The sequence below is a fragment of the Gossypium arboreum genome, chromosome 11 (assembly GCF_025698485.1).
Source record: "Gossypium arboreum isolate Shixiya-1 chromosome 11, ASM2569848v2, whole genome shotgun sequence".
NCBI classification, from domain to species: Eukaryota; Viridiplantae; Streptophyta; class Magnoliopsida; order Malvales; family Malvaceae; genus Gossypium; species Gossypium arboreum.
In genome coordinates, this window is record NC_069080.1 from 118,919,710 (window position 1) to 118,934,804 (window position 15,095).

The window sequence follows — 15,095 nt, forward strand, 5'->3', positions numbered from 1 at the left end:
ACGTGCAATCAACTCCGCTTAATTACGACAAATTTACTCTTAGACAGGGTCTTTTCCTCCTCTGAATAAGAGCATTAACTTGAATCAATATCTTGGAATATTAAAACAAGAATTAAGAACACATAATTAAAAACAAGTCAAATATTTATCATACAATTAAGATAGTAATAACAAGATCCGTCTTAGATTTCATTCCCCTTAGGTATTTAGGGGGTTTAATTCATAATTATAAAAGTTAACACCCCAGAAGAATAATGAATACAAAACATAAAGAAAACGCAAAACCCTTGAATGGAAATTGAAGGGAGATTTTCAGTCTTGACGATGAATCCAGCTTCTGAGATGGACCAATCGGCTTTCCTTGAGTAATTCCTTCCCTCTTACTCCATATGTCTCTTCTAAGTGCCTCCTCAGGATGCCTAAAATCCCTCAAAAGTGGCCTTTTCCGAATAAGACTATACGTAGGCTCGGCAGGGACACGCCCGTGTGACACGCCGGTGTGTTATTGTTCTAGCCTGTGGTCAAAGATGTTAAATAGGCACGGACGTGTAGTCTACCTATGTAAGTCGTGCTTCAATCCTGCCAAATGGACACGGCCATGTGGCTTACCCGTGTGAGGAAGTCCAGGCCGTGTTGATTTTCCATGTGGGTCTATTTTCTCCGTTTTCAGCCCGTTTCTCGCTCTTTTTACTCTCATATGCTCACCTAAGTAAAAAACATGAAATTAAAGAATTAGGAGCATCGAATTCACCAAATCTAAGGAGAAATCATCCATAAATGTGCTAAACATGGGATAAAAATATGTATAAATTACGGTTTATCAGGCTCATTCTCACTGTTTGACTGTTAAGATTGCACGGGTCGTCCGAGACAACTGTGGACCTACTGTTAGGTTGGTAAGTATACCTAGACCCTAATTTGATAAAATGACTGTTATACCCCTATGAGGTAAAATGACCGACATGCCCCTATGATACATATGACTGTAATCGAGCATGACATTTTTGCATACATGTATGATATTATGCGATGAAATATTACATGGGGGTGAGTTTATTATGTTTGGAGGAAGTGTACTATACCGGCAGCTCTACTGTAAATACTGTTTAGTGCTATATTTTAGAGTGTAGGGATGGGTGGGTTGATTTTATCCCCACATGGAGTGTAGGGCTGGACAGAGTGGAGTGCAGAGGATGGATGGGTAGGATTTCTGATTGCATTTATGTTACTATTATTGAAATGGGCTAAGGCCTACACTAATACTGATACTGTAATGGGCTAAGGCCCTAACTGATACTGGATTGTTACTGAAACGGGCTTAGGCCCAGACTGTATTTGCCTATTGTATGACTGACTGTTTGTTATTAAGGGATTACATACTGAGTTTCATAAACTCATCTTTTTGCTTATCTGCGCAAGTAATCCTTAGGTGGATCGGTGCTGCAGGGGACTTGAAGGTGGCCACACATCTGTTCATGCCTCTATATTTGATTTTTAATTTATTAGTAATTTAAATTTGGGTATTTCTATGTAATAAGGCCTCTTTAAATTTTTAACTTTTAAATTTGGGTTTTTACTTGCTTTGATATAAACTGCTAGTTGTAGGAAAAATTCGAGTTTCCAAAAAAATAACTGGTTTTCAAAGACACCACATTTACACAACACATTTCATAAGCTTTTGCAAAAGACAACATTTTAAAAAATATAAAGACGTTTTAACATGATAAATGACGGGCTTTAAATTCATCATTAAAAACAAGTAACAAAGGTAAATGTATAAAAGGGTTTTCTGTCTTTGCGAAAAATACTTTAATGTGGCATCACCAGATTCGACCATAACGTCTAGGCCGAGTTTGGAGTGTGACAGGTATGGTATAAGGATGATGAATTGGTACATTTTGATGATGATGAATTGGTATATTTCGTGGCATGAATTAGATGATAACATGGTGAGAACTTACATATGGAAGATAAGTGAAAAATGTTGGTTATGACATATTGATGTGGTATGTTTATGGTTATGATTTGAGTAGTGAAATGGTTGAAGATGAAATGGCATGATGTTTATATGAATTGGCATGTTTTGATTTCACACGGTCATGGCACACGGGCGTGTGATACAAGTAAGTATCTATGCCCTGTTTCCACATGGCCTATGACACGGGCGTGTTTGGTGACCATGTGAGGCACATGGCCTGTTCACACAGGTGTGTGATCCCTGTATGCATGAAAATTTTATAAGTTTTCCAAAGTTTTCAAAAGTTATCGGTTTAGTCCCACACCTCTTTCAAGCATGTTTTAAAGTCTCATAGAGCCTTATAAGGAACAATGTAACTATGTTTGATTGATATTTATGTGGTAATGGCTTTATGTTCAAGAAATGTATGTTGTATGTTGTGATTTTGGTCGGCAATGTCTCATAACCCTATTCTGGTAATGGATACAGGTTAGGGGTGTTACAAATTCGGCTAGCATGGGTATAGGTTGAATTGCATGAATTTGTGTTTTTATAAGCTAAGGACTAAATTATAGAAATGTTGAAATATTAGGGGAAAAAGTGTAAAGTTTCCTTAATTTGTATTTTGGACTAAATTGAATAAAGTGATAATTAAATAAGTTAATTTTGATTACATTTAGATCAAGAAAAGCTAAATTCAAATTTAGATCGGGGGAAAAATAAGATTTTGGACTAGTTGATTCGTTTCGTAGTTTTAGCGATCGAGGTAAGTTCGTATGTTAAAAAGCATTATTATAGTTGTGTTTTAAATGCTTTAATATTGAATATATTATGTATATGACATTGCGGATATATTCGATGATGATTCAGCAACGAAAAATCTCGATTGAACCTTAAGAATAGATTAGGATACGAATGACATGTCATTAGGGATTATGTGATTAGGTGTTAGTCCGTACGTCCTATCGGTGGCTGAGTTATCCTGCATGTGTTGCGGATTCTTATCAGCTTGTGTGAAAAGCACCGTGTAGCTTCGTCATGACCGTCAGCTTGTGTGAGCAAACCCGTTGTTAGCTCGAGAGTGAACATTATATGTGATACAATATCGAGATAGCTTCGGATATGTACGTGGTACTTAGGGTGTGAGATTTCCCTAGTATCCAATAGTATTCCAAATGGTTCAATGGGTATATCGAAGATATGAAATGGTGAGAAATAGATACGTATCAGTACAGGTATGTACGAAAACTATACGAGTATTAAAACTATGAAATTTAAGAGATCTTGATTTATTATGTGATTGAATACATGTTAACATTGTGACTAAATGTTTTATAGCATGTTATGTACAGATTCTTGAGTGGTAATTGAATAGTGAGCTTTGCTTATTATTTCATACGAGCTTACTAAGCTTTATAGCTTACATTGTTTATTTTTTCGTGCTTTATAGTGAAATTAAAGCTAGCTCAGTTTCGGGAAATCGTTGGAGACCTCATCACACTATCAAGCTATCACTTTAGTATTTTTGAATCTATGTTTTTGGTTATATGGCACGTATAGGAACTTTGGTTATTTTGGTATATATGTTGATAATGAATTTTGGCTATTTGAATTGGCTTGTAAATGTTAAATGTTTGGTTTTGTTTATAGCCAAGTGATTTGGCTTATTTTGGTTGATTTGGTTGTGCATATATATATATGTAAATGGCCTTTATTATGCATATAGTATTTACAATATAAATGTTTGTGGTGAATGGTAGTTTGTGAACTGGTGATTTGTGTATCATATGTTTGATAAAAATGAAATTGATATGCTTGTGGTTTTAGGTACAATGATGCTTAATTGAAAGTGACCATTAGGGTGATATGAATGTGAATTTGGTATGAAAGTGTTTGAATTGTTTTGACACATGAGTGTTTTATGCTTGATGGTATAGATTTAGCATGAATTAGGCTTGGATATGCTTGATTTAAATGCCTATTTATGTCATGTTTGGTGCCATTTGGTTTGGTGTAGGTGTATAAAATTTTGGATGGCAAGATGGCTTGGTAAATAGCCTATTTTTGTCCATACGAGCGTGTGTCTCAACCGTGTGTGACACACAGTCAAGTTTCACGGTCGTGTGTCCCTTGGTGTTGATTTAGAAATCAAGTTAGTATGCTCCACACGGCCTAGTACACGGGCGTGTGACTTGGCCGTGTGGCATAAGTCAGTATACCCTACAGGTTTGGCACGGCCTAGCACACAACTTGGCACACGGACGTGTGTGGCCATTTCGAAGGGCACACAGGTTGGTCACACGTGCATGTGGTTGGCCATGTGACCCAATTCAGAGAGTTACACGGGGTTATACATGGGTTGGGACACGACCATGTGATCCTATTTCGAATGTCCACACGGCCTGTGACACGGGTGTGTCTTTGGTAGTGTGAGACACATAGCCTGACCACAAGGGCGTGTGTCCCCTATATTTTGAAAAATTTTCTAAGTTTTTCGAAAATTTTCTGAGATATCAATTTAGTTCCGAACCATTTCTAAAGCATGTTTTGGGCCTCGTAGTCTCGTATTGGGGACTTGATGAATGATTGTGAATGACTTGTTTTTAAGTGTGATAATTGTATGAGAAATGTATGTTCGATTGTATAATAAGTTTGGTAATGCTCCGTAACCCTATTCCAGTGACGGATACGGGTGAGGGGTGTTACATCCCTTTCCTCAACAAATTAGTTAAGGGTTTTCCATTGATCTATTGTAACACCCCCTAACCCCTCTCCATCATCGGATTAGGGTCACAGGCATTACTATCACTTCAAATAATTAATCAATCATAATTACACATATACATACTAGCCATTAACAATATAATATACAGGGGCAAGTCACAAACAATCAAATTATATAGTACTAGAATATTATACAACTAAAAATGATGATTCATGCTATGTAATGTTAAACATGGTCTTCCACTATCTACACTCTTATAACTATTTATACATTGCTAACTTATTCTTCTACTGTCCACACTCTTATCACTATTTATCCCTTCTTGAATGTCAGAATTCGGATACATACAAGACTATTCCAATTATTAGCATCAGAATATTGGTTCATACTTCGTCTACGATTATCTTTTTAATTTATCTTCGATGATGTTAGTGGAATGCACTTAATTTAGGTTTTACAGCCCCTATTACGAGTCTACAAGACCCTAAAAATAATTTAAAAAAGGCAAGGACTAATTTGAAACAATTCTAAAAGTTTAGGAATTAATTATAAAAATTTTGATTTCAAGGGTCACGCATCCGTATGGTTAGGCCGTGTGCCTCACACGCATGTATGGCCTGGCCGTGTGCCTCAAATGGCTGAGACACACACCCGTGTCTCAGGCCGTGTAACTCTTTGACTTGGGCCACACGTCCATGTATGTTTCCCGTGTGTGACAGACACCCGTGTGGGCACTTTGTTTCTTTGTTTCTTTTCTTTTCTTTAATTTGCATACAATTGTTTCATCTTTCTCTCCATTTTCTCTCTATTTCTTTATTATGTTTTCACTTTATTATCTTTATTATTATTATCATTATTATTAAAGTTACTTTAATATATAACATATACACATGCAAATTCATTAAACCATAATCGCCACCTCCTATCATTTTAATAAATGGTAAATTTGCTATTTTAGTCTTTTCTATTTCTTTCAATCTATAATTCAACTTTTAACCCTTATGAAATATACCTCAATAACTCCTAATTTCACGAAATTTACTAATCCAAAAATTAATTAGCTACTAAGTTAGCCTTGTAAATATTTTTATTAAATATTTAGGAGTTTGGTTTACAAAAACAGAGTCCCAGAAATATGTTTTTCGACACCCTGGCTATCGGGTTGTTACATCCATACCCCTTGATAAATCTTCTATAGTATCCAGAAAGACCCAAAAACCCTCTTAATTCCTTTAGAGATTAAGGAATCTTATACTATCAATCTTGGACCTATCTATACAGACTCTTCCATATGAAATTACATGTCCCAAATAATCAATTTGCTCAGCACCAAAATGGAATTTGCTCTTTTTAGCATATAGTTGATGAGCTCTTAAAATGGTAAACTCCTCTTGCAAATGGTCAATGTGATCCTGCTAAGAAACTGAGTAAACAAGTATGTCAAAAAAAAAAACACAAACTTCCTCAACAATGGCTTGAAAATAGAATTCATAAGGGCCTAAAAAGTGGATGAGGCATTAGTGAGCCCAAAGGGCATCATAAGAAACTCGTAGTACCCTTCATGTGTCCTAAAGGCAGCCTTGTAAATGTTAGGTTCGCACATCCTGATCTGATGGTAACCTGACCGTAGATCCAACTTAGAAAACACCACTGCCTTCCCCAGTTCATCTAACAACTCTTCAATAATTGGAATTGGGAATCTATCTTTGATGGTTAAATGGTTCAAGTGCCTGTAGTCCATGCATAACCTCCATGTACCATCTTTCTTTTTCACTATAACTATGGGAGAAGAAAAAGAACTATTGTTATCCCTAATTTCCCCAGCTTGCAACATCTCCTGTACCATCATTTCCATTTTGGTCTTTTGTAAGGTAGGATGTCGATATGATCTTAACTTTACCACAACAGTTTCATCTTTTAGGGGAATTTTATGATATTGCAATCTAGGTGGAGGTAACCCTTTAGGTTCCTTAAAGATGTCAAAGAACTTTTCCAGTAAGTGTCGTAAATTCTCTAGAGTGGATGTTGTCATGGCTCGCAGAACAGCCTGTGTTGGAGCAGACACCATAATAGCATAAGGACCTAGAAGACTCCCTGCCAAAGAGAAACATTTAGAACTCTGAGACCCTTCCACCAACTGAACATTACCAAGTTGAATACCCTTCAAGACGCAAACCTGTCCTTCATACACAAACTTCATGGTTAAGGAACTAAACTGCCAACTAATGGTCCCTAAGGACAATAACCGTTGCACTCCTAAAACCAAGTCACATTCCTTAAAGAGCAGAACATAAAAGTCAGTGTAAAAGTGAGTAGACTCCACCTTCCATCGGACAGCTCAACAAATGCCACCAATTACTAAGATAGCTCCATTGGACACGGTAACCTTCAGTTTGTTCATGGGACTCATTGATAGTGCTAACTGCTTGACTAACTTAGCACAGAATCAATTAGGAGAATGACCCTGGTATGGCCAATGTTGGCTGCCACTCTCATTGTGTGAATGTCCTGAGATCCTTGGATAGCATGCAAAGATAAAACTGTACCAGGAGTAGACTCTTCCCCTAAATTCATATCTTCCAACTGCTCACTACATTCTTGAAACTCATCAGTATCACCCTCTGTACCCGGTTCCAACAATATTTGGTATAACTTGGACTTCATGCACTTGTGACGAACCCCATATTTGGCCCCACACCAATAGCAAAGCCATTTCTTTCTTTTGTCCTCAAATTTCAGCAGAAGATAAAGACTTAGGTATTCCTCGAGTCCGTCCTAAAACACCAACTTGTGCAGACCCCACATTCGATGGTTGAGAGTAACCAGACCCCTTCTGAACATTAGAATTCAAAACAGATAAGAGGTGTAGTTTTGAGTTGAGCACCCCATCCAATCAACAACCCTCGTTTGTATAAGCCATTAAGGATGGCTTCCACCTGTCTAGCAGTCAGAAACCCTTCCATCAAGGTGGTAGGTTTAAAAAGCTCCAGGTATTGCCCCACCTCTGCCTTTAAACTTTATTTTATGATTATGGAACGGTAATTTTTTAAAAAAAGAATAAATATTTCTAAAATATATAATTAATTTTTTAAGTAATAAAACAATCAACAGTTCTTATATAGTATGTTTGAAAAACAAATTTTTACATTATATTTTCATAAGGTAGTTTCACTATTTTAAATATAAAACATTTATTTTTACATCATAAAACAATTAAAATTAACCATAAATTAAATAAAAAGTAGAATTCAATTCAAGTAATTACATTTTTATAATTTCTGAACTAAATGGCCCAAATACCATTCACTCGATTCGTCTTCAGTCTCTTGGTTTTATTTGCTCAAATCTACTTATGATGGATAATTTTAAAAGACAAATTAAGAATATATTAAATGAAAGGTTTAGGATAAATCCCAAAACTATACATAAAATATGATTTAATGTGCAATTATATACATAAAATTTTGATTTGATCCAATTCTTGTAAATTATTAAAAAATATTGATATAACATCATTTTATATTTATATGTTGCATACATAAATAATTATATTTATCCAATATAAAAATAAATTAATGTATTTATTTAAATGTGTATAATTAAATTAAAATTAAAATTTTAAGAATACATTTGAACCACAATTAGAGTTTCACGTATATAATTTCACTAAATTATAGTTCATGTATACAATTACACATCCAATCAAAGTTAATGTATAATTTTAAATTTTACCCCAAAGGTTTAGTGTACTTTTTGACATGGACTTGACAATTAAGTTTATTTTGGTACTTGTATATTTTTTGTCCACTTTAATAATTAAACTTGACAATTAAGTGCATTTTAATAGTTGAACTTGAAAAATATAAAATTTTAATGAGGTAACACTTTAAATTATGCCACATCATTAAATCTGGACTGAATCTAAATTCATAGTCAAAATAGACCTCCTTGTAAAGTTAGATACTAAAGTAGACCCCAACAAAATGTAAGTATCAAAACGAAACTAGCTGACAAAGCGAAACTTCGTATGAAAGAAGATAAACAAATTGTGCTACTTGAAGGGAACATCACCGGCACTAGAAAAATATACCGTGGTTGAGGACATAAAATCTCTTGAGCACTGCGTCCAGGTTATGAGCTACTCACAGCAACACAGATCGCTGGGTTATTGCAGCCTCGAAGTTTAGGCTTATATTTAGTTTCCCTTAACTCTACTTGCAATGATGTTATTTCTTTATAAAACTAGCTTGATCAGGTAACAATAAAATAAAACAAATATATTAATATTTCAAAAACAGTGAAAGAAACAACCCAACCGAGCATGAATAAGCAAACAAAAAATTCAAACTTCGATCCGGCCAAGCCTATGGACACATTTGAACACCTGTCCCTATGCAAAATCTTTCTACGAAGGCAAAGTTATCCAACTGAGAACATTAACTTCCAAGCAATTCGTAGAATAATGTCATCAGCAACTGCATGGAGACGCTTTATATCAGTTCATTGAGGATTTGTGCAAAGCTAAGCCCAAGATTAGTGTATGGTTCACTTCTCATCCCTTTTCTCTTTGAATCTACGGATCCTTGCCACAGCACCTTCTCATAACAAAAAGAATCAGAAAGTACACATGTTAATAAGATTTAAGAACAAGTTGTGAGAATTTATACAAAGTATTCCAGAATCTGGATGGTGAGTGTTGCATTCAAATATGATACACATATGAGTTCAGCTAAGATAAAAAATAAGTGTATCTCAGGGAAGGTTTGAGTATAGTCCTGGTGGAGGATAAAATGATTGTCGGATTCGTAGATACAGTGATATGGAGACTTAATGGAGGATACTAACTTCAGAAGATGGAGGACATGACAAATATGGTACAGGTTAGGGTAGAATCCATCAAAAAAGACATTGCTCAGGCTGATCTTACTATATATGATCATAATTTGAGCATAAGGAAGAATATGATTAATATGATGCTGAAACTTCCTACTCCGTTGTTGCTATAGTCAGCTAGGCCTTATATCATTGTTGAGTAAGAAGAAAGCTAGACAAATTTCATACTTAAAGCCTGATCTCTGATAGGAAAGAACACTTAACAATGTCTGCTTTGAAAGAATTTGTGAACATGAGCCTCTTGACTGGAAGAGAAGAAAGGCTGCGGAGGAGAAGACAACTTAACTGGGAAAAGGCAAATTTACATATCTAGAGAGCAAAAGTGAACATCCAAAAGGTTTTAGAAATTCATCTTCCAATGAAATATAGTTTGCTTGAAAACAGCTAGGTAAGGTTCAAAATAGCAGCAGAAAATATACATAAATTATATAATTCTGATTTAAGTGACTATTCTGACAAACCCTGATTATAAAAGCCTAGCGATTAAAATTTTATAGCCCAAAAGAGAAAGAAATAGTGTGCCAAAGTACCTTTTGTATCTCTTCTTGGAACCACATGGACAAGGAGCATTACGGCTCATTTCTCCACTCTTTGCCATGTTAAACTTGGCAAGATCCAATGGTGTTGAACCCATTAGCTTTTGCACCTGCAAAAGAGAAAAAAATAAAACGAATGACATTTCCAATGGAGAAAGAGAGAGATGCATAAACTAATACTTGTCATTGATGTTTTAAACTGTGGAAGAAACATTCTGTTATGCGCCTTGGCGTAGGATCTAGTCACAGGTCTAGACGAGAAAGAATTCTTGCTTCGACCTATGGTTACTCAAAAGGCAGATTCGTCCTTGACTGAACCCCCTCTCAAAATAATGTTTCTTTTGATAGAATAATTGCTTACCTCTTTATTTCATATTGGCAGCCTTTTATAGACTGTTAATAACAAATGAAAGAGTCCTAATTGACATAAAATAGAATTCCTAACTTAGAGTTTATGAAGGAAACAAAAAGCTAATATAGTAAAACTAAAACTCTTAGTAAAACCTGATATAATAAATAAATAAATAAATCTAAAAACTCCTATTGCAATTAAAGTGTCCATATCATTACTCCCCTTCTCGGAATTGAGCTTGTCCTCATGCTCAAATTCAAAATAAACTTCAAAACTTATCCAAAATCATCTATCTTATCATCATCTTGCTTGCCTTCAACATCTAGTACTTCTATCCAAAATAACCTTTTACATTTGTGTCCCATGGAATAAGACTCGTCACAATTATAACACAGCCCTTTAGCCCTTCTTTCCGCCATTTCTATCCATGTCAATCTCTTAATAAATGGTGCAGAAGAACCTATTTTGCCATTGTTCCCTGTTGGTTCTATTGTTTGTCCCCCTCCCTTTGCAATGTTCTGAGTTGTTGGAATGATTGAATTGCTGTCAGTATTTTGGGAAGTTGACCAGTTTAGATTGGTTTGAGATAACATCTTGGAAGAAACTTTTTGTTTACGTTCCAAAGCTCGAGCCATATTCATTGCAACTCCAAGGTTTCCCTGTTGTTGCATCTCAATATCAATTCTAAGTTCCTCTACCAATCCAAAGAAGAAAAGGTTTACTTGTTGTCGAGGTTTAAGATCGATAGTCCTAGCAAGTAGTGATTGAAATTGGCGTTGATATTCTTCTACCGTCCCGGTTTGTCTCAAGTTTGCAAGTTCCCCAAGGGTTATTACTCATAGGTGGCCCAAACCGATATGACAACACTCTCTGAGCGTTCCCAATCCAGATTTGCCTCCTCTTCTTGATTTGATCAAACCATAATTGTGCCTCTCCTAAAAGATGGAATGAAGCTAGGTCGACTTTGTCTTCTTCGTTGGTCCGTTGATTGCCAAAAAAAATTTCGCATCTTTTTAACCATCCTAAAGGATCTCCAACCCCATCATAAGTGGGAAATTCCATCTTAGAGTATCGTGGCACCATGGCCCCACCGTGTTGCGAATCTGAATTTTTTTTCTTGCCTCCATTGCTGCCTTGCTCTTCATTATTTTTTTCTGAATCCCCTTTCGTTGTCTTTTGAACCGAAAGAGATAACATCGCCACCTGCTCCTCTAATGCTTGCTGCTTTGTAGCCATTTGTTCCATGAATGCCTCCAGCTTGGCTGTCAAAGTTTTTTCGTCACCCATGACAGCTGGCTCCGATACCAAGTTGTTATGCGCCTTGGCGTAGGATCTAGTCACAGGTCTAGACGAGAAAGAATTTTTGCTTCGACCTATGGTTACTCAAAAGGCAGATTCGTCCTTGACTGAACCCCCTCTCAAAATAACTTTTCTTTTGATAGAATAATTGCTTACCTCTTTATTTCATATTGGCAGCCTTTTATAGACTGTTAATAACAAATGAAAGAGTCCTAATTGACATAAAATAGAATTCCTAACTTCGAGTTTATGAAGGAAACAAAAACCTAATATAGTAAAACTAAAACTCTTAGTAAAACCTGATATAATAAATAAATAAATAAAACTAAAAACTCCTATTGCAATTAAAGTGTCCATATCACATTCATCCGAACTCAAATGCGAATTTCAGCAACTGAAGATGAATGAAGGCAGACATCTCAGTCTTTTAAGCAATCTGGCATTGAACCAAAAAGGAATAATGCAGATCAGCAGACCAAACATCCTTAAAAACTTCAGTGTATGAAGACAGATTTAATGCTTCAACCATCAGTAACTCTATGTTAGTTCGACTCTTTCTTTTCCTATATGCATCCATGTTTGATGCAAGTCTGGGACCAGAACGAATATAGGGATATAATCCTCTAGAAATCCTCCAAATACATGAAAAAACTTTGACAAAAAATGAACATAACACACCCGTGTCAAACATATATATCAGACACTCAAACTATAGTCTGAATAACAAGATGTAAAATCATCATTTTGATTCAGATAATATGCATAACCAACTCCCCTACCCTCTTAGACAAATATCTTACTTATCTTTCAAATAGCTCATCCTACATTCAACGTCATATTCACCGAGCAGCAGCCAAAAGAAAAAGATACATTAACTTAGAGAATTTAAGATCAGACAAATTGAGCGATAAGCATAAAGACACTAGCTCATACATTTTAATCATCCAACAAATGATCAGCAAAAACATAACTGAAAAAAACCACTGGTGAACCTACCTCAGCAAAGTTCTTTGGCATCGGTTTGCCTTCCTCTTTCAGCTGAACCATCTTCTTATGAACTTCTTTAGCCCATGTGAACTTCGCAAGAGCATTCTCAACATCTAATAAAGTACAATCACATTGTTTTGCAGCTTCTTTCTTTTGACTCAGTTGGAGATTCTAAAAAAAAAAAAAAGAAGTCAAAATCTAAATCCACAATCAGCGAATTCACCCGCAGGGCTCCAACCATAAACGTAAATAAAATCAGCATCAATAACAACCAACAAATTCGCCACTCAACTGAGAACACATTTAACATAATATAATAAAGCAAAAAAAAAGAAGAAAATTCATAAAAATAAATTTGAGAGGAAAACTAGAAAACAACCTCGCCGGTCGGCTCACAACCTCCAAGATACCTAACGATGGCTAATTTTTTCTCAAAAACATCCTCAAACGTAGCCTCGCTGGTTCTACCAACTATGTATTGCTTAAATTTCCCTACATTTCTAGCATTCTCCAGTTCATCGGCAAATCCTAAAGTAATAACATTAAGTAGTATTATCAAATTAATTTTAAAATTTCAAAAACAAAAATGTGAATTAATAGTAGTAAAAAAAAGGGAACTACAACTAAATGAAACCCAGGTAAATGAGCTAAAGTGAAAGTGATGGTCAGGAGATGACTCACGGAGGAGAGTGAAGGATTCGGCACTGGTTACATGATCATCTGGAGAGGTCTTCTTGCCGGTGAAGACCTCTTTGATCGAGTCCATCCATGAGGAGTGGACAGGTGACGTGGTGAAGATCGGACAATGCTGTGATAAAATCAAGTGACGTTCGGGGTAACTGTATCCAGAAGAAATGAAGTTTCTCTTGGAAATGCTGTTTACGAATCTAGAAGAAAGCATTGTCTATGGAAAAAGTGGGAAGTTCTGCCAAGTTTCCCAGGTTTATCAATGAAATAGACGACATAGATGCTCTTGATCCTTTATTTTAACTCTTATAGTCGCTGAAACACTGCGTTCTGAGTAAAATAAATTTTGGATTACTTTAGTAGAGTTAGAAGTTTAATTCTTAATATATAAAAAAGTCCCTGTAAAATAATTTAATAATCAATTAAACCCTCAATCGAAAATAACATTTAGTTGAGCCCTTAATCGAATATAAGATATCAATTACGACTCAAAAAATCAATTTCTGTGTAATCCCTTGACTTCCATTACTTTCGTTACATGACATATCAGGATTATGCCACGTAACAAAATCGGGTAATTCCCCTATTTAAAAAATCATGAAAAATCTTTAAAAAAAATTCAAGCTTTTGAATTTTAAAAATTTTAAAATAAATAGAATTTTCAGGATTTTAAAATTATTAAATATTTTGAAAAACTGAAAAATATAATTTTAAAAAAGAATTAAAGTTGTAAAAGTCATTATTTAAAAAAAAAAACAATTAAGCCATTATTTTTTTTTCACTCAATTAGATACTTGAACTTTTAAAATACTTTAAAAGGCCCTCAAATCTTTTCAAACAAAGCAATTAAGCCCTTTTTTTTCCTTTTTTTTTTTTGCATTCAATTGTGTATTTCTATTTTCAAAATGCATAACAAAATGCATAAAAAAAGAGACTATTTTACTGTTAACTTTAACAGTTGACCATTAAAATTAATTGTCTCTAATCTTTTTAATTAAAACCATCGTGGGTCATAATCACGATGTGACATGCGGTAAAAAATAAAAATCAATAAAAATTATTATATTTAATAAAAAATATTAAAACTTTGAAAAATTATAAAAATTGTAAAAAAAATGTAAAATTTTATAAAAATCATAAAATACATCAAAAAATTCCTTTAACCTTTAACTTTAGCTGTTGACTGTTGAAGTTAATGACTCCCAATTTTTTTCAATTAAAGCATCACGTGTCCCAACACATCGTAACATGTGGTGAAAAATGATAAAAATAAAAATTAATAAAAGTTATAGAAAGATTAGAAAATGTTTCTTTTAGTACAATTTTTTTAAAGGATAAGATAAAAACTTAAACTTCAAAATTTATTTTTATTTAATATAATATACATTTAAAATTTTATTTTATTAAAACTATTTATAAATTTTTACAAATATAAGAATATCTATATTGGATCTTTTTATATTATTTATTATTAATATAATTATTCTTTTTTATAATTATTCTTTTATTTGTAAAATTTCATCAACTTTATTTTTTCTAAATCAATTATTTATCCTAACAAAGCAATTACAATTCTTACCTTTAGAATTGATAAATTCTATAATGTTAATATTTTAAAAATCTCAAAAATTTAAGATTCTTTGTCCAAATGTCATGGAC

At 34.3% G+C, this 15,095-nt stretch overlaps 1 protein-coding gene across 1 annotated transcript; it reads right to left on the reverse strand.

Annotated features, from left to right (window-relative positions):
- Window positions 1-8,871: 8,871 nt before the first annotated feature.
- On the reverse strand, window positions 8,872-13,768 carry LOC108472635 (uncharacterized). The gene is made up of 5 exons (XM_017774185.2): window positions 13,431-13,768; window positions 13,129-13,277; window positions 12,759-12,920; window positions 10,106-10,221; window positions 8,872-9,277 (listed from the first exon to the last, which is right to left on the reverse strand). The coding sequence occupies exons 1-5, from the start codon at window positions 13,648-13,650 to the stop codon at window positions 9,256-9,258; spliced, it is 669 nt and encodes a 222-aa protein (XP_017629674.1). The 5' UTR covers window positions 13,651-13,768; the 3' UTR covers window positions 8,872-9,255.
- Window positions 13,769-15,095: the final 1,327 nt, after the last annotated feature.